The sequence below is a fragment of the Equus przewalskii genome, chromosome 14, assembly GCF_037783145.1.
Source record: "Equus przewalskii isolate Varuska chromosome 14, EquPr2, whole genome shotgun sequence".
Lineage (NCBI taxonomy): Eukaryota > Metazoa > Chordata > Mammalia > Perissodactyla > Equidae > Equus > Equus przewalskii.
The window spans coordinates 43,702,193-43,730,181 of record NC_091844.1 but is presented as its reverse complement, the minus strand read 5'-3'; the positions used below and the strand labels follow the sequence as shown (position 1 = coordinate 43,730,181).

The window sequence follows — 27,989 nt, the reverse complement described above, 5'->3', positions numbered from 1 at the left end:
GATTTTCTTAAACGTTCCTTTCCCAACCCCTCCCCCCCTTTTCTTTTTCCCAACGACCTCTTCTTCCATTCTCTAAAGTACAAGCAGACGGTTGCCCGACAGGTCCTCCTACGCATCTTTCCTGAGCCCCAATACCTCTAGATACTCGTCTCTCTTTTGGGTGGGCAGCTGTTGCCCCTGCCTGGGAACGAGCCAGGCGTGCAGGGGGCGGAGGAGGGAGCTTCCTCCCCCACACGGTGGCGCGCGCGAGCCTCCCAGAGCCGGGCGGCCACAGCTTCCCGCCCTGCACCCCCTCCCGCCCCGCCCGCGCCCCGGCGCCGACGGAGCCGCGCCCCCGGCCTTCCCCGGCGGGACAGTGGGGAGCGCGCCTCGGAGACCGGGAGGCGGTCGAGCGGCTGCGGTGTCCCCGGCTCCAGGCCCCTCCTCCTGCCAGTCCAGCCTTTACCCACCAGCCTCCACCCCTCCTCGGGTCGGCTCTGCAATGCAAGGCTTCCCTTAGCAGCATAGGAGCGGCGGCGGGCGCAGCGAACGTAGCAGGAGGAGCGCAGCCGACCGGCCGCGCCGAGCCCTCGGGCAGCAGCTGGAGCAGCCTCGGCAGCGCCGCGGGGCTGGGAGAGGAGAGGAGCCGGGGGCTGCAGCTGGGCCAGGGGGAGGAAAGTGCGCGCGTGTGAGTGCGTGTGTGCGGGAGTGTGGGGGGGGGGGGCGACAGTCTCGAATTAGGGCGGAGGAGAGGGCAGGGGACCCGGGGTGCGGCCCCCTCGGGGCCCCCGCTGGTCCCCGAGGTTCTCTAGCCGCGGCGGCCGATCCCCAGCACCCCTCACCATGGACTTGCGCCGAGTTGGGACGCGCCTCGGTAGCAGCGCGCTGGGGGCGGCCCGGCCCTGGGGGTGCGCGGGCGCGCGCTCAGGGATGGCGAGGTAGGATGGCCGCCCAGCGCGACCCCTGCCGCCCCGACCCAGCGGCCCCCGGGCGGTGCAGCTGACTCGGCCGAGCGCACAGGGGTGTGGGCGGAGGCGGCCCCGCCGCGCCCGCGCCTTCGGGAGTCGCTTTGCCTCTTCCACCCACTCGCACCTGCCACCACGCGGATACCATGTCGAAGGCGGCTGGAAGCGCAGCAGCGGCGGCGGCGGAAAGTTGTCCTTCAGCCTCTGCCAGCCCGTCCGCGGCCGCGGCCGTGGAGGACCTGTCCAAAGTGTCGGACGAGGAGCTGCTGCAGTGGAGCAAGGAGGAGCTGATCCGCAGTCTGCGGCGCGCCGAGGCCGAGAAGGTGAGCGCGATGCTGGACCACAGCAACCTCATCCGCGAGGTGAACCGCCGCCTGCAGCTGCATCTCGGCGAGATCCGTGGGCTCAAGGTGAGCGCTGGGCCGGGTGGGGAGGCTCGGCCCGTCGGGACGGGGAGCGGGACACCCCGGGGAGGTGGGGCCAGGCAAACTTCCCTTCCCTTCCCTCCATCAACAGGTGATCCTCCCCATTCTCCTGGTCAGCGTCTTCTGTTTTCCATCCTCAGACCTTTGGAAACTTTTCTAAACTTTGGAGTCCTTTGGTCCCTTCCTCTTCCCCATACGGGGCGCGCCAGCGTGGAGCTCTCACTCGAGGTCCTCTGGGCCTGAGGAGCGGGCGGTTAGGATGCTGAAAGATAGGGAGGGAGGTAATGGGCACGCGGAACATTTAATTTCCTAGGGAGCCTGGAAAATCAGTGCTTTGGGGAGCCGGGTTACAGCCAGTCCAGGGAAAAGATGAGCGAGGGAGCAAGTCCAAGGCATCTTTGCCCTAGGGCGTTGGGGATACGGCTGCTCTGGCGCCACGTCTTCACCGACAGGCAGAGAGTGAGGAAAGGGCGCCAATGCTAGGGAGACAGGTTGACGGGGCGCCACCCTGGAGCTGGTGTATGTTACCCGGTGCAGAGGAGCTTGAGGTCTGCCTTGGCGTTTTCTCCCTGCTCCTCTGCTTTCCTTCTCCCCAGGTTCGGATGGCGTCATCTGGGTTACCCGATCCTCCCATTCACCCCCAGTTTGATTTTAATTTCATCTAGCATGAGAGGGGGCAAAGGGACTCAGTATGGGAGAGGCAGGCTTTTTAAAGGGTACCCCAGGTGTCAGCCAGTGATGCTTTATTTCCAGCCCTCTTTGCTATCAGGAAAAAGAAAAGAAAAAAAGCAAAAAGAAAAACAACAAAAATCCCAAACGCCCACAACTTTCTTTTCTCCTTGGAGAGCTCTCAGTGTGCCTGACTGTAGCAGACCAGGGCCGGGAACCGCCCTGCCTGCGTGCACCACAAACTTCTCACCGCTTGCGCTGGTGCCTCTTGGTATTCCTTCCTCTCATTGTTCTTCTTTGTTTATAGGAAGCCAGACACGAACGAAATCATTGCAGGGATCTCAGGGGGCGAATTCCCGCAGGCACAGGCTGTTCTTGTCCCCTTTCCACTCCCACCCCACTTCTCTGGCAGTAGATACTTTCTTAATTGCCTCAGCGCTTCACCTTTGGGATTCTGGTGCAAAGAAGAGTGGGAGGGGCAGAACGCTAGATGCTCACCTGGGTGCTGGGTCCAATCCAGGTGGAGATGGCCCTCCCCCGAGGCCCCAACTGGCTGTCATGTATTCCCTAGCACGGGTGCAGTTAGGAAGATCCCGCAGTCAGAAAAATCCCAAGGCTTACTCTCTCTTTTGGCTTAATTCATTACTAACGGAGTCTTTATTAAGTACCAGACTCTTGGGGGATTAGAGGCAGGCTGGTGTAGTGGGAAGATCATCTCAGAGGTGGGTTTGCATCTAGAATCCTCATTTGCCAGGAGGGTGAGCTTGGATAATTAATTTCTCAGCCTCATTTTACTCATCGATAAAATGCAAATGATAATAAGCATCTCCTAGGGGGGTGTGGCAGTAAGTTATGATAATGTAGGGGGAGGTTAACCACTGGACTTGGCTGCAAAAAATGGTAGTTATTGTTGTCAGGAGAGGATGCGCAAACACATAGCTGTGCATCTCCTGGATGTGGGTTTCTTAGGCAGAGCTGGACCAAAGTACCCTCCAATTTAGTCTTCAATGGTTTGAACTATAATGTGTCTTGGACAAGTTTTTAATTAATCAGTTTCCTAGAGATGTTAATAGTATGGCGTATCGACATCATACTTCGGAAATACTTAAGTTCTTTCAGGTTTCATGGATTGCGTGTGTGTGTGTGGGGCCTGCTCTTCCTTCTAGTAGCTTCATTTAGAGAAATACCTGTTAGGCCAGTTAAGGGTGCTTACACTCCACCTAGGAGAGTCTCCTTGTGGTCTAGGTTCATGACCTGGCATTAAAAGACTTTCCAGTCCATGTCCTTATCAAGTTCAGAAATAGTGGGGGCTGGGTACTTTCTGAGGCAGCCTCTACTTCTCCTTCCCTTCATCTGGGGGCAGCTGCAGGGTGGCACCTCCAAGGCCCCTGGCCCACCCCTGAGGGGGCTGTGGTGAAGGCCTGCTAAGAGGCCAGCCTTCTCCCTTCTCTTCATTGTCTCGATTCAGCGCTTCCCTGGACACCGTAGTGATCCTTAGAAGTGGAAGACTGAATAAATGATAGCTACATTTATTTTGTTTTGGCTTAACTGGAAGGAAGGGATTTTTTTTTTTTTGCCTCTGATGGTTTGGGACTCTCAGTTGAGGACTGTAAATTAAGCCCATGACATTTTTCTTTTTTATTCCCCTTTCTGTGAACTGTCTTTGAAATTGCATCTAAATATTTTCAAAGCTACTAGATGGTACTGCAGCTGTAGACATGGGGAGATGGGAGCATCAGTTCTTTCTCTTTGGGGGGCCTGTGACTCCAAGCACTGGCTGCCTTGTTTGTGTGTAAACATTTAGGAGGTAGTGTGGTGTGGGGCAGTGGAAAGATAAAGGATTTGGAGTCTTACAGTTGGGTAGCTTGGGTAAACTGTTAACCTCTTTGAGTCTCAGTTTTCTCATCTGCTAAATGGGGATATTAATTCCACATGAGATTTGATAAGAATTAAATGATACGTAGATCAAGAAGCCCCAGTGAGGTTAAATAGCTTTCTCAAGGTCACAGAGATATAAAATGTTCGAAATAGGCCGACTATCTTTTCTTTGGGCTACTTGACATTCTCTGGTCGGAATGTGTGGTCCTGAAGTGGGTGGAGAAAGGAGATTCAGGTTAGGGTTCTGATGGTGTAGGGAGTGGAGCCCAGAGAACCATGGCTGTGCACTGCTGAGCGTGTGCCAACACTCAGGCTGCTCGGACCAGGAATTTCGGGAGGTGGGGGCTGGATTCGGGGGAACTGAGTCTCTGTAGATTTGTTATCTGCAGCATATTAATTTTCCTCCTGGCTCCCCAACACACCAATTCCCCGCCCTGCAATGATGAAAAAATAAAACAGTTCTTCTCCGGCCAAAGGTACGGTGCTTGAGAGTCTCATGAATGACATTTTGGGGGGTATGCTGTGAGGTGGCTTTAATCTTTTACAAGTCCACTTTAGACAGATGGATTACATCAGGTGGCTGTGGTAGTGTTAAAAGGACACTTAGTGTTTTGAAAAAGAAAGCCCAAGTCTCAAGGTGGCAGATTTGAAGAAGCTGCCTCACAAGGTTATTGTCAAGCTGGTTGCTTAGCTGTTCACCAGAAGGCAACGGAAATAGCTCAGAATTGGAGAGTAAATAATATTACCAAGAAAACTAATAATAGGAAGAAGGAGCTGTAATGAAGAAAACTGAATGGGCCGACACCTGCCCCTTCCCCCCCAACTGGAATCTGAGAAGTAACGTTTCGCTCCGTGTAGAAAGCACGTTAACTCCTTGAAGCCTTCGGTAGCACAAGTTCTGTTCACTTTCCAGTTCTGGAGAAATCAGGAGTAGTTGTAGTATAGTCACAGGTAAGTATTTTCAGATGGAAATTCAGTTAAATGAAGAAGAACATGACTTGGACTTTCTATGAAATGCCAGGATTAAACTAATTGTAGAATAATTTTTGAAGCTTAGAAAGATTAATTTTGATTAGTATTGTTTTCTCAGAATATCCACAGTTTCCGATTTCCCCTAAAGCATCAGTGTCAAGGGGTAATTTAGTCCTTTATTACTGTAGACTCCAACGTAGTGGGGACTTGCTGAAAACATTAAGAAGTTCTTTCCGGCAGCTAGAGTTGTATGCTGTTTTGGCCACAGGCCTAGGGCTTTGAAGGGTTGGTCAGTCCATAAACACATATTAAGTGCTTACTGTATGCAAGACACCCTGCTGGGTGTGTTGAGTATGCAAAGAAAGACATTAGAACGGACTCTGCCCCCCAGAAGCTAAGATATCTACAATAGAAAAGAATAAAAAAGATGCCCAATGAGTGTTCCAGCTAATGTGTCTTATAGGCATTAGGCAGTGAGTGGGAGGTTTACCTCATTCATGCATTCATCCATTCATGCATGGCGCTGCTGCACGCCAGTGCTATCCTAGTGCTGGGAGAGGCTTCTGAGGAATCTCTCCTCTTAGGTAAGTTCATGTAGGGGAGAAGATAGTACTTTCTAGTTGGAAAGTTGGGCATAATCAGGGTTTGCAATTAGCTGATATAGAGGGAGCTAAAGGTGGGAAGGCAGGAGAAAGCCTTTCAGTTCTGGCCAAAGGCGTTACTCCTTTTCCCTGGCAAAGCATAGGTGACAGGGGTTGATATGCAGGAGAGACATAACACGCAGGGAGTGTTCTGAAGATCAGTCTGGCCAAAGGGGGCTTGGATTGGAGTGGGCGAGGGAAGGTGAGGATGGGGCGGAGCAAGGCAGGGGGGCTGGGTGGGAAGCTTTTGGAAATGGCCAGGGCTGACATCAGAAAGTGGCAAAGAGAAGCAAAAGGAAGAGATGGCCTTACAGACAAGGAAACAGAGTTGTTGGTAATGCTGGGAGTTAGAATTGGAGTTGAAACCAAGCTGCACAGATCCTCCTCCTCCTCCTCAGGCCTTGAAAATCACTGCCATCTTAGGCCTCAGGACTTTTGGGAGGTGCAGGGTGTGGCTCGCAGATGTTTTATAGTTTATTTGCTAGTCAGTTTCAGGGGAAGAGTTGGAATCAATCTGAGTCTGAGAGAATTACATCCCCTCTCTAAGTACCTCAAGTTCTGGGTTGAATGACAGAGTCACAAGACCAGAGATTCTCAGGCTTTGTAGAGCAGGGGAAATCTTAGGTAGCTGCCCCTGTTTCACCCCCAACAAGCCACCGTCCTTCAAAAAACACTTGGCCCCTTTACTATATGTGCGAATGGAGAAAAAAAATGGGGATTTGACAATTGTTAAAATTCCTTGGTTTCAGGTCTTCATAGCGGGGGGTGCTGTGTTCTGGATACACAGAGGTGAACAGAGTAGACAGGGTCTCTGTTCTCATGCTCTAGTCTAGTAAGGATGGAGACATGACTAATAGCCACACAACCATATGTGATTACAAATTGTAATATGTGCCACTGAGGGGAAGTCTAAGGAAGAATGATAGAGCACAGAAGGTGACCTCCTTTAGATTGGGGGTAGTGGCCGGGGACAGCTTCTATGGGGAAGTGACATCAAGTGAGACCTGAAGGTTATGTAGAAGGGTGGTGAAAGCATGCCAAGTGAAAGGGGAAAGGCTTGTCCATTGGGCCCTGAAACAAGGCCAGCGTTGGTCGGGCTCAGTGTGTGATGGGGAGGGGATATTGTCATCTTCTCCCCTGCCGTTATATGTCCAAGCCACCATCATCTCCCTCTGCCTGGACCAGCCTGGCAGCCTCCTAGCCGGTCTCCTGGCTTCCACTTTATCCTGTCTCCCTCTTCTGTCCACCCTCCCAACTCCCACAACCAGTCTATTTTCCATACAGAACTATGGTGATTCTTTACAAAATGAATAATATCATGTCACTCCTCTATCCTCAGCTCACCAGCAATCCAATGTCCTTCCCGTGGTTGACAAGGCCAGCATTCCCTAGCCCCTGACACCTCTCAGACCTCCTTTCCTGACTCTCACTCCTTGCTCATTGTGCTGCAGGCACGCTGGCCTCGCCACAGCTTGAGCCACGTTGGTCTCAGGCTTTTATGCTTCCCTTCTCTCTGCCTGGGGTCATTTTCCTCATTTGACTCAGGGAAATGCTTCTCCATTTCACTCAGGTCTTTGCTCAGATGTTTTCCTTCTCTGAAGAGGTGCCTTCTTTTAAAAAATAGTATTCTTTAACCTGCTTTAGTTAGCTTCCCACCACTTTTCACTACATGACATTGTTCTATACTTTTTGCTAATCTTTCCCACCAGAATGAAAGCCATAGGATGTCAAGGTCTTTGCTGTGTCCACTGATATATCCGTGGACTGGTACCTGGCACATAATAGATGCTTACGAAATATTTGTGAATGGACAAATGAATCACCATTCATGTTGGAGAAGTACGCTGGGTTGGAGGATTGGGGGCCTTGTGAGACTTGAAGGACTTTGCACTTGATCCTAAGGGCAGCCGGACTCTATTAAGGGTTTTAAGCTTGGAAATGATGAGATAAATTTCAGAGGCAGAGCTCAGAAGACTTGTTTAGTTAGGAAGTGGAAGGTGAGGGAGAAGGAGATGCCAAGCATAGCTGTAGATTCTTATAAAGAGCAACAGGACGGGGGTGGGGGGGGGGTGGCATTTGCTGCGAGGTGCGTTTTGGGGAGGGGAGTTTGAACACAAGAGCTCAGCGTTGCTTGTGTTCCGAGTGAGATGCCTGGGAGACGTGTAGGAGGTATGGGAGGTAGGGGTGGGATGTGCAGGACTGAAACACCACTAGAGAGCAACTGTGCTGTTCCCTGTGGGGGGACTGGGGCTGCTCATCCTGCACCATGGGCTGGAAAGCTAGGCAATGCTGTTTGCGCTGATGAAAGGCCTGTAGCCTCAGAGCTCTCGAGCATTTCCCAGGCCTTAGCAGCCATCTTTCTTCCTTGAAGGTGGGGTAGGGGAGCCTTGTTTTTACTGATTTCCTGTTAATTAACAGGCGGTTCCCTAAGTATTGAGTGGATGACCTTGGACAAGTGCAGCTTTGACAGATCCAGTTTCCCCTTCTGTAAAAGAATGATAATAATCCTTATCTCCCTAAGTGTTTTGGTGAAAATTAGATAAGATAATACAGGTAAAGCATTGGGCAGGGAGCATAAGCAGTACCTATTATTTTTATTTTTATGGACAGCTACAAACCTTCAGCTTCCTCTCGTCTCCTCCCCTAACATCACAGAGAATTCACCAGTTCCAGGCGCTTTCCCAGGAAGTCAGCCTGGTGACACCTCATATGTGTACCTTCCTTGAATGGTTGTGTCTCTATTTTTTCAGGATATCAACCAGAAACTCCAGGAGGACAACCAGGAACTGAGGGACCTCTGCTGTTTCCTGGATGATGACCGGCAGAAAGGCAAGAGGGTGTCCCGGGAGTGGCAGAGACTGGGCCGCTACACGGCTGGGGTGATGCACAAGGAAGTGGCCTTATACCTGCAGAAGCTGAAGGAGCTGGAGGTGAAGCAGGAGGAGGTGGTGAAGGAGAACATGGAGCTCAAGGAGCTCTGTGTGCTGCTGGATGAGGAGAAGGGCACCGGCTGTGCAGGCAGCCGCTGCTCCATCGACAGCCAGGCCAGCCTGTGCCAGCTCGCTGCCAGCACAGCACCCTATGTGCGGGATGTGGGTGACGGCAGCAGCACCTCCAGCACGGGCAGCACCGACAGCCCGGACCACCACAAGCACCACGCCAGCAGTGGCAGCCCCGAGCACCTGCAGAAGCCCCGGGGCGAGGGCAGCCCGGAGCATTCCAAGCACAGGAGCACCAGCCCTGAGCACCTACAGAAACCCAGGGCCTCTGGGACCCCAGATCACCCAAAAGCACTCAAAGGACCCAGCCCTGAGCACCACAAACCCTTGGGCAAAGGCAGCCCTGAACAGCAAAGGCACCCGCACCCAGGGAGCAGCCCTGAAACGCTACCCAAGCACGTGCTGAGCGGGAGCCCTGAACACTTCCAGAAGCACAGGCCTGGGGGCAGCCCTGAACACACCCGGCACAGTGGAGGGAGCCCCGAGCATCTTCAGAAACATGCCCTGAGTGGGAGCCTGGAGCATCTACCCAGAGCCAGGGGCACCAGCCCTGAGCACCTCAAACAGCATTTTGGAGGGAGCCCTGATCACAAACACGGGGGCGGAGGAGGCGGAGGCAGCGGCGGAGGCAGCAGGGAGGGTACCCTGCGAAGGCAGGCGCAAGAGGACCTGTCACCCCATCACCGGAATGTCTACAGTGGCATGAATGGTGGGTCAGTATGTGCTGGGGAACTGCTTTGGCTGGGGCAGCTCAGATAGTTCTGAATGATGAAGGGCTTTCCAGCCGGATTAGAAAGTGCAGATGCTGGCTGGGGAGGTGAGGTGGGCAGGAGAAAACATTTGCCTCCAAATCGTGACGTGTTTCTTCCCCTCGGTTTGTTTAGTTTATACAGTTAATCAGTCAAGTAAGCCTGGAGAAGATTAGGAATGAGGGGTTAGGGGAGGGAAGGGAACAGTAATTCCGTGGAACCCTGAGGAATCAGGGTGAGATTTGTGGGTATTGAAGATAAAAATGGAACCATTCTCAAATTCTTCCATCTTGAACTTGAGCGTTTTCCTAATTGTGTGCAGTTTCTACTGGGGTGCACTTGTGGAACCTGTTGACCAACAGGTTTTTGATTTCAGCTTACCATGTGCAGGAAGAAATGAATATTTATTGTGAAAAACAATAACATGAAAAAAAAATATGGTGTCCCTAAACAGGCTTGATGTTGGGTTTCCTGAATGCCTATAAATATGCCTTACTTTACCTTGAGGATTTTTTCCATTGTGTTGGGGGCTTTAGCACGAATCTGTGACTCTTCTTTGCATCTAAAATGCATCAAATGATTCCCTTCCCTACTCACTCAAAACCCACCCAACCCTCTCACCAAACTCCGTCAACATTCTGAATAGCAAGCTCTTGTACGTCTCGAGACATCTTTCCTGGCCCTTTAAATGTTCCTCTTTAAAATGTGCAGATGTGTTTGGACGCTCCTTTGGTTTCCAGAGCGTAACATCCGCAGCATTTGCTGAGGCAGCTCTAAACCCCAGCTTTTAAACCTTTTGGAAGAGGTTTAATTTTCTGCATCTTGGTTCTGAAACCACTTTGAACTCAAGAGAGAAAAAAATCATTTCTTAAAAAAAACCCCAGAAAACTCTCACAATCCTTTTATGTTACCTATGCTTGAGTAGAACTAAAATGATTGGTTTTGTAAACTGTGGGGTTTTTAAAATTCAAAATATCTTAGTTTTTCGCTTTGTGTGAAAGCCACTCCGGAGTCTTCCTGCAGTCAGCTGTGAGCAGTGGTGGAGGCTGCCAATTTTAGCAGTGACACACAGGGGTAAATTTTCAATATTGTACGTAGGGATTTACCTGTTGGATTCCATTTCATCCTAATCCTTGTCTCATAGTGCCGAAAATTGACTCCTGAAGGTTGGCTTCCAATGCATCCAGTGTTCTTTTAAGCGCAAATGGCCCTAAGAAAAGGTGGGAAAGCTGGGATGCTGCTGTTTTCTTGGTTGTTTGTGTTGGAAGGTTCAAGCCAGGAGAAGCCAGTTCATCTGTTGTGTTGAGGCCTCCTGACTGACTGGGGCTTTTGCCACGTTTTCGAACCTTCCTTCACTCTTTCCAGGAAAGGCAGAGATGCTGCCCTGAATGCTGTAGGCAGCCTTGGCCGTGCAGTTTTCACGAGAGATGAAAGGGATTTAAAAAATATTTTGGTTGTGTTATTATGAGATGGGTTATTGGCCATGGAGCTTGTCTTCAGTGGGTAATGGGTTAATGGGAAGGTAAAGTTAATGACTTTTCCATTTCTTGATTACTTTTTAATGAGCATCAGAAGGGAATGTTTGCACTATTTTAAAGAAACTTGTATCTTGAACCAAAACAAATGATTTAGGGGCAGGTGCTCCGCTTACAAAGCAATTCTTCTCTTTCCAAAAGCCCTCTTTTAAATAAAGAACTTGTCCAGTTTAATCAACGTGTCATTTAACTTATAAGAAAAGATTTTAGGTGCAACTTTGAAGCAATACCTTGCATAAAGTAGGATATATCACTAGATAAGGATGATATTACATCGTTGCTTATTATTGCCTGGAGTCAGATAAACATAGTGGGTCAGGCAAAATATTTTTTAAAATCTAAAAATTTTGTTTAGTTAAAAATTTGATGTAACATAGATGCATGATTTAGAATGACACTGTAGTATAATTCTTTCTTGTGTTTACTTCAGGTTTTCTCATTCTTTTAAGTGACAAATCTTCTGACAGTTGATATCTCACCAAAGTATATCTGTAGTACATTTGCATTGTGTTTTTATTTCAGTAATCAATTGGAAAATGAAATGGCACAATGAGATGTTTATGGATCAGCAGCTCGTAAACTTGGATATCGGTAGCTTGTATTTATCTTGCAGTTACAAATTAATTTTTGATATGGATGGTAAGACATGATTTTTCATATTTTTAAATCCCCACACACTTTGGTTGAATCATTGGCTTATAAACTGATAGGAACCAATAGGGAGGTAAATCCCAAATTATAGATTTGCTGAGTCATTTACACAGTCATTCTTTTTGGAGTTGGTGTGAGATTTGAGTGTTTTGGATGAGCACTTGTGTGTTTTTGTATGAACTAAAAGCAGGTGAAAGCAAGTGAAAGTGTGTCTACATTATGGTAGAATGCAGTGGAGATGAAATCTGTATTGGCGGGATATTGTCCTCCTTGCAAAGATATGCATTCCTTCCAAACACACACACACATACATACGTGCTGAGGGAACATCAGTGAAAAGGATGACTGCTTTGGGCATATTTAAATCTTCTTGTGCTTTCAATTACAAAGTCAGTGAATGAAGTAGTTGATGAACTTGATGTTCAAGAGTTTCTTTTGGTTAAAACAGTTGGCTTAATTTCCAACTGTAATGCAAAAATGAATTTTAGGTATTTGGCCTCTCTCAAAATATCTAAGCCTGTATAACATGTTTAAATTAGTAGCTGCTTAAAAAACAACAAAAGCAGAGACAAAACAGAAAAAAACCTTCTAAATTGAACAAAATGCTCATGAAGGGAACTTACTTCGTTAGGAGTTATTCAACTATTTCTTTTCAATTTGTAGAGAGTAACATTTGCAAAGAGGAAGTGGATTCAACACTTAATCACATCTAAACACGAAGATATTTGTCTGTTTATTCAATTACTAGCTATATTCCAGATTTGTAAGTTAACTAATTGAATAGCCACTTCTAGCTAGAAATATACGCAAACTGACAGCCTCAACTATTGAGAATGGAGGATTCACTTGCCTGATTTCATTGAAATCCAAGATTGGGGCGAACTTTCTTAGGTGAAAGTGTTCCCTTCCACGATGAAACCAAGGGGTTTTGCTTCCAGATACCAGCTAGCAGATCTTTGCTTTTTAACAGATAAGTTTTTAGGCCAGCTCATGGATGTCGTGGATGAGTCAGGTTCTTCTAACAATAGCTTTGTTTGCTGTTGACCTTCCAGACAAAGATGATTCTGATGATCAGAGGCCCTTACAAATAGTCTACCATTGGACATTATGAATCCACATGAAAAAGTAATGTTTTATTTTAATTCTAGAGGCACATATTGCTGGTTACCAGCAACTGAGAAAGAACAAATAGAAGAAACATTATTCTTTATTTTATCTTTCTTCTAAAAAATTCTTACTTATCTGGATGGGTCTAATTTTCTTTGCTTTAGAGTGTGTTCCAGTGAACAATAGCTTCATGCCCTCGTTCAGCATCACCCTAGCCAATGAGAGCACACATGAGGGAATTATTCACTTGTGTTAGACAAGATTCACTTTGAACTACATTTGGTCTTTCTGGATGGAGTGTCAGGGTTATAAGTCTTCCTCCTGAAAGTTGCCTCTTGCTGCTTTTCTTATTTTGTCAGAGTATCTCTAAAGATAGGAAGAGCAGGCTGTTTCTCCCACCAGCTCTTTCTCTAGAGCAGGGTTTCTCAACAGTGGCGCTGTTCACATTTGGGACCAGATAATTCTTTGTTATGAGGGGTTGCCTTGTGTGTTTTAGGAGGGTTAGCAGCATCCTGGGCTCTACCCATGAGCAACCCCCAGCTGTAACAAAAATGTCTCCAGATATTGCCAAATGTTCCCAGGGGGGTAGGGAGAGGGCAAAATTGCCCCTGATTCAAAACCACTGCTTTAGAGCAGTGCTTTTCAATCTGGCTTCAGATTAAAATCACTGTGGTAGCTTTGAAAAAATAACCAGCGTCTGAGGCCCACACTAAGATGCAAATTGAATTGGTCTGGCACTGGGAATGTTGCAAAAAGAGTTTCTCAGGTGATTCTAATGAGCAGACCAGCGAAAACCATTGCTCTAGGTGAGGGAGTGGTGTATAAGATGGGTTCGTGTGAGTGAAGCTCTCAAGCACCCAAGCTTCCTGGGAGGAAGAAAGTTAACTTCTTCCCTTCCTTTGCTGAGCTCCAGGACTAAGGTGGACTGACCCTGGCACATATTGTGAAACTTGACGCCTCTCAACCCCAGACCAAGCTCTCTGATAAAGTACTTCTTTGGGTATGGGTTGAAAATGTGAGTTTTTGGTGGATGGGATTGTTAGGTTAATCTGGGGAGACCCCGGCATATGAGCAATTTGAAAGTACTTTTGAAAGCTTCACATCCAGATGGAAAAAGAAGCACATGAGTGCCTAACCCATTTACGGTAGACACCAATGGCGTATGTCGATCATGCGGTGCCTGCAGTGCTAATGAGTATTTCCCACGAGAGAATACTGCGTTTCAAATCTCCCAGCTTATAGATTTTACCCTGAGTTTTAAGATTGCTCCTATTCTCTGTTGAGGTTATTAATGAGTGAATGAAAAAAATGCTGCTAACACAAAATGGCCTTGTCTCCGTGGGGTAAGATAAGCTGTGTGTGGAGGAGCCCAGCAGGGTTTCTCTGAAGCAGGGTTGTCTGTGAATTGAGTAGGGATGCACTATAGCCCGAATAATCGCTCCCATAAATCTTTTATTTTGCTTAGGAAGAATCAGAATATCGCTTATGAATGAATTTGGATAAAAGAAATTGAATGTCTCCTGGGAGAAAAATTTCAACAGTTACAGTTATAGATTAGAACTGATTTTCACTGAGGAACTCAGTATATTTTCTATCGTGTGAACTGACACATACATGGTTAAAGAACTAGATAATAGTTTTTGATCTTTAAGCTTCAATGTGGTAATCTGATCGCCTTATATAGACTTTGGTAGGACACCAAATTGAGAAGTTTTGAAAAATAGAATTGATTATTGTACTGTACTTGTGTGTACAAATTGCATTTCTGATAATACATTTGTAAGAATACATTTTGATTTAATGACATAGAAAGCTTAATATTGGAAATACAGTTTAAGAAATTGCAAAGTAATCTGAGAGTTGAACTGTTACTGGTAAACCTAAATGGCTTAGAAAGGTATTTTCTAGGAGAATGTAAGATTTCCAACTCCACTAGCAATAATAGCACAGAGCAATAAACATTCTTTAAATCTGGGGAACCATTTTCATCTTTTTCCAAAGGAGATTATCTATATCTATAATTTGTGTTATGAGTGTATATATATATTTTAGTAACTTTAATATTGTACCTATACCATGCCTAACATTCGGTTGATTGATTCTCTTTAGTCAAACAAATATTCAAATGTGTGACATAAGCCAGGTCCGGCTGTGAAGTCAACCAAGAATCCCTTTCAGCTGATTATGGTTGTGTCCTTTAGACCCAATTGAAATCAATTAAGTGTGTATGTTTTTTGATTCATTGCAACTTTTTGAAAGATATAATAGAAAAAATGATTCTTGAGTTAGCGATGCATTTATCTTTTTAGCTGAAATAATTTAGAACAAAGCATGGGGAAGTGAAAAGTTATGGTGAGTATTCCGTTTCATCAGATAACTTTTCACAAGTGTCAAATGAGTACAAATACGGTGATTTGCTATAAGATATACATTTACTCATAGTGGGTTATTCTGGAGGCATTGGTGTAGGGATCTTAGTCAAGCTCCATTGGTCAGAAATAAGAGTGTGAAGTCAGATTTTGCCCAAGTTTTTAAAATAATGAGAAGGTTTTACTTGTGTAGCATCACTGGACCAGTGTCTGTTAGATGGAATATGTTTTCCAGACTGAAATTTGTGACCTTAGGCTCTAAAACTTCTCAAATTTTAGCAACTTCTGATGGTTGGAGGCCTCAGGGACTGTTATGCTACATCTGTGAGTGCCTATATTAAATGCTACCAGATGGCTATTTTTCTTTTCAATATCTGCTTTTAAAATAAGAGATTTTCAGTCACTTCAGGTACCAGCATGCTGTCAGTATTAGTCCTTGCTGCCCTCAGCTGGTCTGACTTTAACTCATTTTCTCACTGTTGTTTCTAAGTTCTGCTGTTGCTAATGGCTGGTCATACTGTGGGAAAGTGCATAACCATGCTGATTAGTACTGTGTTTAGAGTCAGTAAATGGCCTTGAAGTGTCGTTCTGTGAGTAAAATGCATGAGCTTTAGTGCATGGTCCCTGTGTCATGCATCTATAAGTATTTTGGCTTTTCGAGGTTCATGTTTCCTTATTTTCTGGGTCTTGACTATGCTTCAGAGAATTAAGGTATTTCTGTAATACTGTAAGAGTTCAGAAATATTGGTTTCTGGGTACTTTGGCTCAACCAAGTTGCCCTTCTTGCCCTTCACAGTACTTTAATACATAATATTTAGTGCTAGCATTGTGCATCTTTGAGAGAAAATTACTTATTTTGAATTTGATTCTGGGAAATATTAAGAATAGTTTCCTATTCTGAAATGGGCTGGCTTTCAAGAGTTCTAGGAAATTTGAGATTCAATATCAAGCGTAGACTATGGGACACTTGAGAACACAGACATGAAATCTCAGCTCTAATTTATAAGTCTCTAATCTGCAAAAGATTGAGGAGGTTCAGATTACTGCTGCTCCTGACATAAATTGCCTCCTCGTTAGAGTGCCATTCAAGAGTTTCCAATATAGAAGTGGCTGCTCTTTCTGAGGTGGAGGATCCTTACTCGTTGGAGAGGCAGGAGAGGTGTTTAGAAAAGATAAAACGGCAGAGGAACAGCAGGTTGCATTATCATCCTTGTAAAAGCAATACTGGTTTGTCCTCCCCAAGATAAAAGGCAATTACTGGGTCATTCACACAGTCACAATCATTGACAGTTTTCACGTAACAAAGAGTTATGTATTCTAGAGCTTCTGTACTTCACTCATTACGGAAAGGTGTAAAGAGTCTTGGGACTTGGTCTTGGCCCTGGTTTGAAACTAGGCACACATCCAATTACCATGGAAATGAAATCTTCAGGAATCATAGTTATTAGTTTTTTTGTCTTCACATCCTTAGTTATGTAGGCCTACTGTAGGCTTGTCTACGACACAGGATATGTTAGGCACAAAGGTTGGGTTTGATGATTGCTCAAAGACTATTTTAATTATTTACCTTCTCTGCACACACCCACACATACACTCCCACAGCATTTAGTGTTGTATGTATGTTTAATAGAACATACATGCATTGGATTTGAAGATATTTAATGTTTTAAATACCTTTTCCACTTTCATTTTCAACTACATAAAGGAATGTAAATCCTTACATTTTAAAATCCGCAAAAAAAATATTTATAGCACCATCATGCCTACTGCTGTGTGAGGGATAGAGTGTTTTGGTTAAGTTTTGATGAGCAGGAGTTTGGAGGTGTTCTCTGGTGCTTCTTGAGTAAGTTGTCTTTTCTAGTCAGGTATATTAACTGTTACATTAAACTCGGAATTCTGTCTTCTAGTCTTGATTCTAAAGGAAACTGAAAGGTCTTCTCATCTTTCTTCCAATCATTGAGAGGTCTTAGGCGTTGTGTGTGACTACAGCTTCTTGAGTGTCCATAATTGCTAGTTTGTTAAAAAAGAGAAGTATGAATTGGATTTGGGGACATGTGTTTTCTTACCAGTAGGAAAAAAAACCAGTTAGTGGTGAGTATTTGTGTGTATATATGTACAAATGTGTGTATATATTTTGTTATTCAGTTAATTGATAATGGATTTTAATGCTAAAGAATAGAAAGAAATTAGGACACTATATTTGTATTTGGTTCAGGAAGTCACTGAATAATAGAACATAGAGCTATAAGAAAGTACTCGACATTTTATCCAGTTCAACCTTCCCATTTTCTGAATGAGAAAACTGACTTTCAGAGAAGTTCAGTGAATTGCCCAAGGCTAGTTGCCAATTAGTAGAGGACTAGAATCAAAACTGACTCCCAGGGCACTGAATCAGTTTTATGAAGAAGATATTTAATCCTCCAGACTTGGAGGCCACTTGAAGTTAGGGGTAATGTTAATAATTAAGGCCCCAAATGGAATAGGAACCATTCTTCCACTATTCCTTTTGGAAATTCCAGAAAACCAGACACCTGCAATGATGAGAGTGAGACAAGGTGAACATTGATAGACTGGCTTAGAGAGGTACCAGAGAAGACCTGGTAATCTAGGATGTGAGCTTGGATCTGTTGCCTGAGAACCTCTGATTCCGCCAGGTGGGGTGCTGGATGGACAGCTGCTGAAATGCATTCTTAGTAGAAGGAGTCTTCCTGCTCCTAGCCTAAGAGGCCAACGGCCTTACTACCCTTTTTCCTCCTACATGGACTGTCCTCACCCCAAGACCACATTACTTCTAGATGAATATTGTTGTGAAGATGGACTGACCTTAGTCCTGTCCTCAAGCATCCACTTTTATTCACAGCCAAAATGCTGTGTGTCTGGAGAACTGTCAGCTTCTGGATGGCAAGAAACAGCAGGGAAAGAGACCAGGAGCAAAGGGATGGGCCAGATGGCAACACCAACTGCTCTCAAGAAGTTGTGTTTTTTAATAACTCAGCTTACTGCAAACAAAACTAATTAAGCCAGTTATTCTGATTTATGCTACTATAAGCAGAAGTAAAGTACAGTTATGTTACACTTTTGGTGGCATTTAAAAGGTCAAAATATCTGAGTTGCAGATTTCTGTTCAAAGCAGCCTGGTCTGTTGAACCACTCTTGAGAATTCAAATTAACCATGCTCATTAATTCGGCATCTCTTCTCTTTCCCTAGATAGTAAGTGCCAAATCACCCATTCACCCAAACAGAATAATAAGACCCTGAAAGACAAGTCATTAGTCATATCTGCAGATGATGGATTAGACGTGACTAACCGGAAAGTGGGGTAAGAGTCAACTTACAGTAAGGAAGAGAGAATGAAAATAGACAAAACCGGTGTCAGGGGGATGCCATGAAGAATCTCAAAGGATCTGTCTGTGGCGGTGCACGCTGTTAATGGGTGCCTGTCTTAGGCTGATTGGCAGGGCAGGTCTCTTGATTGTTGTAGGAACCAACCAGAGTTGTCCTGGTTATGGAGCCATGGGGGGAACTGGCTGAATTTAGCTGTTTATTTTACATATGAGGGTACTTTGGAAGAGAATACATTTACAATTATGATCAATTAGAGGTCTAGAAATAAACATTATCCAGGTGGTTTGTCATGAATAGCTCCCCCAGTATAGTGACTTTCATGTGAAATAGTTTAGAACCAAGCTTTTCAAAATCCATGGAAGAACAGGACTGAAAATTGCTTTTTTAGTTTTATCTTTTTAGCACTTAAATGGAGACCAATACTTCAGGCCTTCTTACCCTAAAACTATATGCCACGTGGTTTTTGCCATTGATTTTCTTTGCTTTTTCCTGTTGCAATCTCAAAATTACCCACCTTGGGGTTTATTGGCCTCGCACATAAACCTTTGATGGAAACATTTTTCTTGCCAGATTCTCTACAGCCATGTATATAATAGGCATTCATTTAAAAAAGAGAGCTAGGCTGGTACTGTTAGACCTATTCACAAAGCATATCTAGTTATTTTTCCATTTGTAGGTATCTGGAATTTCACCCATATGTTAAAGTGATATGTAGATACCCATCCTTAAATTGGCATATGGCATCTAAGCTTTATTTATAGCTTTAAAACAATTTTATAAATCTCCTCCAGCCAAATTCTTTTAATTGTGAATAAAAGTGTTTATTAAAATGTATTTTAAAGCATTTAAAAGTGATTTAAATTTTTCATGGAGTTAAAAAACATAGCCTGATGCACTAACTTTGCAAAGGGCCTCGTGGCACGCTTGCCCGCCTGCAGAGTTGTATGTAGAATTGACTTTGCTGCTTTCTTGTTGTGTGACCTTTAGCACACCATCAACTTCTGTGGGCAAAATAACTTATCCCTCTGGTAAGAGGCTTGGAGTAGAGATTTTCTAAGTCGGTAGTCCCAGAATTTGGATTTCACAGATATTTAAAACCTGAGAATAAACCTGGGATTGCCAACTTTTTCCTTTTGTTAGATATGGACCATAAAATAATAACAGTCTTCATCTACTGATACTATCATTTCATGAAAGATCATTTGAACATTTAAAAACAAAAAATATATATTTATTAAGAGGCAGTCTTTCTCCTCAGTGAAACAGCTGGCAACATTGTACTGATACGTCTCTACATCTCTATTAAAAATTTTTGGAATAATAACAACACATAGCCCAGGGTTCAGATTCAACAATACTATACAGAGTGCATTTCTAGTGTCCAACATGTTATCCCACGCAGTGTAGAAAATCTGGTTTCACACAAGTTTGTATGCTGATAAACTTAGAATCCAGTGTTAAGTTAATTTCACTTAGGCAGCTTCTGGGCTGCTGACAGAAGCCAGGAATCACAACTCATGCACGGCTTCCAGCTCCTTCCCCTCCTCTCACCAGGACAGGAAGAAAGGAGATTCATAGCGTGGAGCACTGACCAGCTTGGATGGGGGCTCCTCTCCCTGCTTTCCACCCCACCGGACTTCTCCAGAGGTTGTTCAGCTGGGCCTGGGCTCCTAGCAGGGAACAGTGAGGACGTTATCTGAGAGAGATTCTGTGGTTAGTTGGAAAGTTCACTGTTTGTGGCAGGACCTGAGAACCATTGAGCTAAGTCCCCTCTGCACCGCTGTGCCTTGTAGGGAACTTATCAGAGTTGCAGTAGTTCACCTAGCAATGTCAGAATAGACCCCGTCCCCTTTGAAGTGGTGAGTATGAACACCTTATGGGTGAACAGGGAGCTAAAGAGGCTATAGTGGAGCTAACTTGGAATTTGTCCAGTTGATGTCAGACTTTTGTTTGGGCAGGTCTCAGATGGCAGACTGCAAATGGGCTGCCCATGTGCATTCTGTGTCTAGACTCTTACCTATTTTCCCACGGGGCTTGGTGGGATAGTGCTCTGGAAAATCAGAGTGAAGGATTCACTTTCTACTCCATGGTAGACTAGATTTTCTCAAGTCTCTCTGCCATCCCTGCACCAGATAGGAAAGTATGGCTTATCGACTAAAGTTTGGAAGCGAGTAAGCCAATGACATGGCAGTGGCACCAGACCTTCATGTGCTTTTATGTCCATTCTTACCACATTTTGGTCTCTTTTGCTGGAACTGTTGGGCAGAAGGTAAGACATTCACTTCTTCTTTGGCACTTTAATCCTATTACTTTACAGCTGGAGCTTGAATGAGTTTGCAGTGAGGCTCTGCAGTGAAATTGGGAGGGTAGCAACTGAAGCGAAGGACAAAATCTATAGCAATTTCATTGTAATCATTTGCCTTGACTCATCAGGCAGCCATGAGTTCTAAATAGTGTCAGGGATAATAGAGATTTATTATAACAAATTAAAGGCTAATCAGAGTGTGTCCTGAGACAAACAATATAGTAAAACAAACATAAATGACAGTAAGGGGAAGCATGAGCTGGTAAAAGACTCATGGGTATGGGTAGTAGTAGAAAACCAAACTACTTATTTCACTTTGTATAAATTTCTGCTCTGTTCCATGTGTGAATTGAGAGTATTGAGAATAATACATGTGTAAACACACATTTGTTCAACGAATATTTGTTGTATGTTCCATGTGGGTGCAGCCTGGTGATAGAAACCATATGAGGTAGAACAGAAAAGTGAGCCACAGGCCCTTCATACTAGGACTTCGTGGTCTGACATGGCCATGGGTGGAGGGAAGTAACAGTGAAGGTGTATGATTAAGAGCAGAATGAACTATGGGTGCCCAGGAGATGGCTCATGGGCTGCACTGGCAGGGATGGCTGCTCAAAGGAGTATGTTTTGTGGTTGAGTCCTGGGGAGTGGTTGGATTTGGATAGGCTGGCAGGAGACGTGAGGATGCCTGGGAGAGATGGCGTCAAGGAGGAAAGGAGCAAATGGCATTACAGGAATGATAAGGATGCGAGTAGGTCTGTGCTGAGGACTTTGTTATGTTGTGGCAGATAATTTTGGAAAGTAGATAGAGGTTAGATTACATGGGGTGTTAAATGCTATCTGAGAGTGTTTCCTAATGGTGACATTCATTTCTCATATAGGGAAGAATGTAAAATGGTCTCCATTCTTCAGACCTTATGATTAAACTAAGTGGACCAGGAAAGCCAGCTCCTTAGCATTAAAAAAAAAATCTCTTGTTAGGATTTTATAACGCAGTTTAATTCTAATAGTTTGTTTTCTTATTCCTTTTTTTAAGGGTTCCTGAAATAAAAGTTTTACAAGGATCAGTGCTTGAGGGCTTTATATACGCAGATTTATGCCATCATTTAATCCTCTTCCATTATTTTGTTTTATTTTTCTAGCAAAGGTTATGCTGAATTACTGTTCTTCTTTAGTGGGGAAGTTTTACAATGGGGGTCATCAGTTAAGAAAATCCATCTTCTGACTAATATCTTCTGAGTCAGTAATGAAGATATTATAAGGTTTCGGGGAAAATATGGCTTGGTTGCCCGGAAGGCAGAAATATACTGCTGAGTGAAAATCAATAAACTAATTCTGTTAAAACAATAAAGGGAGAAAAATAATCCTGGAACCTGTTGACCCTTTGGTTGATCTAGTATAGTAAAATTAACCTAATTTAGCCTTTAAATTTCATTCATTTTGATGTTTTTCCACTTTAGTATTGGACCTCACTTTAGCCTGTGGTGTTGTATATTAAGTCTCAGGTGGTTTTTAAACTGCACTCCACTGACTCCTCAGGACTGTGGGGCCTCCTTGGGGCAGGGGGTGTGCGGGGATGAGGGGAAAGTAGGCAGGCTCTGCCATCGCGGGTGCCTTTCAACTGGGGCAACTCTGTACTCAACTGGTTTCCCTGTTCACACTTTTGCTTAAGCTTTTACTTGAACAAAGGTGACTTTACAAAGTTTGAAAACCTTTGGTCTAACCCAGAAACACCAAAAGAAGCAAACATTTTGGAAACACCAGCCAGATTTCTGGAGCAGTGAATACGTGGTTCCAGATAGCACCATTTCTTGATTCTTCTTGTCACTGAGTGTGTGTGCTTGGTCTCAGCTGTGATGACAGACAAGTTATGAAACCAAACAATTGAGTTAATGTATAGGCGTGGGGATTTTGTTTTTCTGAGGTAGACGTTTAAATTGGAGCATTCTTGAAAACTTCCACCTTCAAGTTCTCCTTTAGTCTCCACCATCTGTTCTTCATTTTGTGATGCCTTCTGGGGCCGGAGAGGAAACAAAATATAAATTCTTTAATGGAAACCAAGCTTTTCAGGTGCTGCTGAGGTGCTGATAATTTTTAATGTTTTTATTAATAAGAAGTAACTTTTCTGGAGAAACGTAACTTAATGTTTATCCTCGAATCTGCCAGCACATGGCTTTTTCCTGTTGGAACCTCCCATTTATTTCCCTTTCTTTACTGTGGAACTATTTGGGCAGAATTTATATTTTAATGTTTTGATTAGATAAATGTGATCTTTATTGTGACGTCACTGGGTTGCCATTCGAAAAGGTTGAGTTTGCGTGTTAGGTTTCTGTAATTTTCTACCTCAATTCTGAGTTCTTATAGGAAGATTATTTATTTATTTAAGAGCTAGCTTATAGTATTCAAGATATTAAATTTTATTAGCTCAGGAAAAATAAACAGAGTTGCTAATTTCATCTGTAAAATGCAGTTTTGTTGTAGGTCTCTTCTTTCTCTCTCTGTCTCACACACACACACAAATATATGCCTGGTCTTTTAGCAACAGCAACTTTAACTCACTGATGATATAGCTTCACTGTAGCAGAGTATTTTGAAGCAGTGGTGTATGTTAGAGCAACACAGGATCCTTTCCTTTCGTGCCGTTGTGGCTCCTGGAATCCTGGGTTAATGTAAATCAAGAAGAGTCTGGTTTGGTGAGTGGAACCTTAGAATTTACTGGGCACATGGTGAATCACTTGCCATGGGGTCAAGCAATGTCTTGAGCCCAGCTTAACTCAGACAGAAACTTTCACAGTGATTTTATAGGCTTCAAGATGATAATATTTTCAAGCTTCCACCTCATTCTGCTCCTCCAGGCTCACCTAGTACATGTGATGTAAGGATGCAGGGGAGAAGGGAACATTATTAGGAGAGCTGGCAGCCTTGGCTCTTAGTCTCAGGTGTTTCCTCTCATCTGATTGTAAATTCTTGGCACTTTGTGGTCTTCAGCATCCGCTCGTAAGTACAGAAACAGCCAGAATTTCCTTTCGTACCCCATATTGAATCTCAAAAATGCGCTGTTTATAACCCAGACAGGAGGCAGCAGGCTTTCTTTACCTGTCTCAGGGGCTTTCTTGTGCACACAGGCCTGGGGTCTGTCTAACTCAGACAGGCAGAAAGGAAAGGAGGAAACGTTTTGGCCATGGTGTCAAAGTCGGACCATTCTGAGTCATCTTTCTCTGAAGGCCTCCTGACCAGATCGCAGAATGGTGGCAGATTGGAATTTGCTGTCTGAGTTCATATCCAAGTCTTCTTTAACATTCAGCCTTGATATGATAATTTATATCATGGCTCCCTTCTACAGATGGCTGCGGTACTGTGATTTCACAGAAAGTAAATAGAATGCTAATTTGTTGAATGCAACCTATTTGAAAGTAAACATTCTCGTTGAGTCTCATGTGACTTTTCTCTGCTCCTTAAAAAGAAAATTGAAACAAACAAAACTGTAGCCACTTACAAGAAGATTAATTCAGGCCTGAGTGATATTTGGTAAAAATTACAGAGATCCAAATAGGAATCTATTCTTTTTTTTTTTTTCCCTTTCAGAACTAAATGGTGACTTGTATATGAAACTCCCTATTTAATAGTTTAAGTGAGAATGGCCTTTTCTGGTTGGTTGGTTAATACTTTTATTTTGGGCAAAGAGTTTAAACTATAGTGGACTATAAAGAACTAGCTGTACTGGGGGTCTCCGTTAGATTCGGAAACTCGGGAGAATTTGTCATTTCTGTTTTAGAGATTTAACAGTTGGCATCAGTTTAAGACCTAAGCACACCTAGATTAGATCTTGGTTTTGTTTTTGTGGAGATGCCAAAATACAGTGACATAAGGGAAGATCAGACAGGTCATCTGTTGAAATTGTTATTTATCCATCCATTCATTTATACATTTCTCTTACTGAGCTACTATTGCATACTAGGCTCTGTGCTCACCTTTTAGTCCACAACTGAGTTTCTGCTCTGCTTTATAGGTCATGGATTCCATGCTCCACTTGAGCTCATATGTGTGACTTGCAAACTTACTGGCTCTTGACTTCTTTTCTCATCACCATGGCTTTGCAGTCTTAGAAATACGGTCTTTAAAATCCATTGGAGGTTTAAAACCAAAGCAAATCCTGGAGTGTTTTTAGGAATCTTTTGTGGAATTTCTCAGCCTTAACTAGAGCTGACTCTTGTCTAATGTCTAAGGAAAAGCACAAACAAAAGCTGGTGTGGTGCTGAGTGGTGATGGCAAGGTGGTCTGAGCTACTGACAGTGTGCTCTTTGAAAGTGGCTGTCATCAGGGTCACATCTGTTTGCATCCAGAGAATCTATATACTACATGAGGAGCTGCAAACTGGTGATCTAAGGGCCAAATCCAGTCACAAGCATGTTTTATTTAGCTCACTTAGTGTTTTAACAATTGGAAAAGTCACATACAAATCTAAGTTTCTGACTTCTCTTAATGAATGGAAGGGTCTTCTGACACTGGCCCTGCACCCCCACATAGCAACAGTCAGTAGGAACAGAGAGAGCAGTGGCTGGTTCTTTAGTGGAGGTGTTCTAGTTTTCTATTGCTGTGTAAGAAACCATCTCAGCACTTAGTATTGTAAAACAGCAACCCTTTCATTATGCTCATGGATTCTGAGGGTCAGGAATTTGGACAACGCATAGTGGGGGTGGTTTGTTTCTACTTCAGTGTCTGGAGCCTCAGCTGAGGAGACTTAAATTTTGGGGGCTGGAATCATCTGGAGGAGTCATTATTTACATATCATGTGCCTGGGCTGGGATGACTTGAAGCTCCTTGGGCATCCCCCCAAATCTCTGTACAGCTTTCAGGTTTTTCATGAGGTCTTTCTGTGTGCCTTCTACAACATGGCGGCTTCAGGATAATCAGTCTTCCTACATGGTGGTGATTCAGTGATCCGAAGTCCAGTGTTCCCACTGAACAAGGCAAAAGCCACCTGGCCTTTTAGGACCCGCATTCAGGAGTCATACAATGTCACTTTTCTTGTACTCTATTGGTTGAAGCAGTATCGAGCCCACCAAGAGGTAAGGAGAAGGGTTGTAGACCCCACCTCTCAACAAGCTAAGTGTCAAGGAATTTGCAATATGTTTTAAAACCACCAAAGGGGGCAAACGCGTTTCCATTTGCTGTAGTCTTCACCACTCCCTATTACATTACATCCAGGCTGCTTTACTGGTTTCTATTATCTGACTGCCCCGAGGGCATTTGAGTTAGGGATTACTATTCTTCCTTGGTACTTCCAAGTTTTGATAAACACTCAGTGGAATTTAGAGTTCATCTTTTGCAAATATTCATAATGATAAATCTAAGTGTTCCCTTTGAGGAAAAGAGAGGAAGGCAACATGGACTCACACTACACACTCCTTTTGGGAAGCTGTATGATTTTTGGCTGGGGGAGACAATACACTGAGGTATGATTCGTGCTGCTCCTTGTCATGTCCTGTATCTGCACTTGCAGAGATGTGTTATCTTATTCATGTATTCATTTTCTTATTCTTGGGTATGTGCATATCCTCCTTCATTTCTTTTTTCTGGGGAATATGGGCCAAGCCATTTGTTGTATTATTTTTAAAATATCCTGTAAATATGAAATATCTTTGTAAATAATGAAATCTTATTTAGTGGTGCTACCCTACTAGGAATGTTAGAATTAAAGCAACCACAGTTTAAAAAAACAACTGAGAAAAAGTCTCGTGCTAGTATTATCATCTTCCTTTTCATTTTCACCAAATTTTCTTCTTCCAGTGAAGGTATCATGGCTGTCCTGGTTGGAATACTGGTGTTATCCCAGTCTCTTCCTTGTCCATCATCCTAGACTGTCAATAAATTTGGCAGTTTATTCTCCTAAATATTCCTTCACTGTCTGCTGTTCCCACTGTTACCTCCTTAGCTCAGACCCACATAGTTAAGACTTCTAGCAGTAGGCTGCCTACACAGGTGTTCCCCTTATCTCTGATATCTCCCATTCTGAACTGACCTCTTTTAGACTGATCTTCCTAAAATCTCCATCAGATCATGTTAATTCTCTGCTAACAACCTGACAGTTGCTTCTCTATGCCTCTGGTTAAAACTTATTCTCCTTTTGTAAATGGCATGGGAGGTCCTACAGGATCTGCACCCAGCTTAGCTCTTAGACCTCGTATCTAAGTGCTTCTGTCCCCTCCGATACATTCACACCCTAAGATGCTCTAGTTATAACTGGCCACTTGTTTTCAAGTACTTTCCAGGTACTCCTGGCCAAAATCGTACACTGGAAGCCTTTGCTGGTGGTTTTTTCCCATTCTGTGTCAAATGCTTCATCTCTGGGTTTCTTGAGCATCCCAGAGTATTTATTCAGTATAATAACTATTTATTACCTGTCTTTCCTATTCTCATTAGATTTCTTGAGGGCAGGAACCATCCTTTGTCTCTATATATCAATGCCTGGCCTAAGTAGGGCTTTTGGTAAATGTTAATGGAATGGCTAGCTGACAGAAGCCCACCAATCATTTCATTCCAATATTACTCTTGCTGAACAGCAGTATTGAGAGTATGTTTAATGGGCTAGAGGATCCTACTGGTGTTTGATGAGGGTGTGTGAGGGGAAGGAATCATTTTATGTGCTCTTCACACTGGAAGGGAACATAGAAATAAAAGTTTGGGAGGGGAATGGTGAAAGATGTTTTTCTAAAATCTGTGTATCCTGATGATAGATTTGTGTATATTATTAAAGTAGAAAGTATTAAATCTAGTTCTCCCTGGTAAATGTCAAGAAAAACTTTCCTTTGTGTGTACCTGCGTATTTCTTGGTTCCCTCAGTGAGCAGCCTGAATTTTCACACACATTCTGTCAGAAGCATCCCTGTATAGTAGGTGGGACATGAGCTTGGAGCCAGATACGCTGCAGATTCTGGTTCTGGTTTCTTCCTAAGCTGCATGTCCTGGAGGACAGCTTACTCCACTTCTCAGAACCTCACTTTGCTTAGAAAATGTAGGTAGCAAATACTAGTGGCAGTTGATAAACGTTGGGTCCCTCTCTTCCCCAGGAGGAGAAGTAGTAGAGCATCTGATTTTATGTTTGTTTGACAGTTAGATAAAGCCGTCTCCTTCGCCTCTTAGCTCCTTATTTTGTCATTTTAATCTCAGCAGTTTAGAAGCTGGTAAACCTCAGATTGCAAGCTAATCTGTTACTAACTGTGTAAAGAGAATATAACATCACGGAATCAAGGGATGAGAGGTGGAGAGCTCTCCATGGCTATATGGCCTTGGTTAGGGTGCCACACTTATCAGCTGACAGCTTGCAAATGATGCTGCTTGCTCACTATTGTTTGCATAAGGAGGAATAAGCACTTCAGTGTGCTTTGAGTGTGTTCAGA

At 44.0% G+C, this 27,989-nt stretch overlaps 1 protein-coding gene across 8 annotated transcripts in view; it reads left to right on the top strand.

Moving 5' to 3' along the window:
* Window positions 1-247: 247 nt before the first annotated feature.
* The window catches only part of CCDC85A (coiled-coil domain containing 85A), a 179,693-nt gene continuing 151,951 nt past the window's right edge, over window positions 248-27,989 (top strand). For 2 of the 8 annotated variants that reach the window (XM_008512701.2, XM_008512700.2), the window contains exons 1-2: window positions 298-1,354; window positions 8,280-9,237. In XM_008512701.2, coding sequence (XP_008510923.2) covers window positions 1,091-1,354; window positions 8,280-9,237 — 1,222 coding nt within the window. In that variant the 5' untranslated portion in view covers window positions 298-1,090. Of the gene's footprint in view, window positions 1,355-8,279; window positions 9,242-27,989 lie in introns of all 8 variants that reach the window. The other 6 variants (XM_008512698.2, XM_008512699.2, XM_008512703.2 and 3 more) reach the window with 6 other exon arrangements.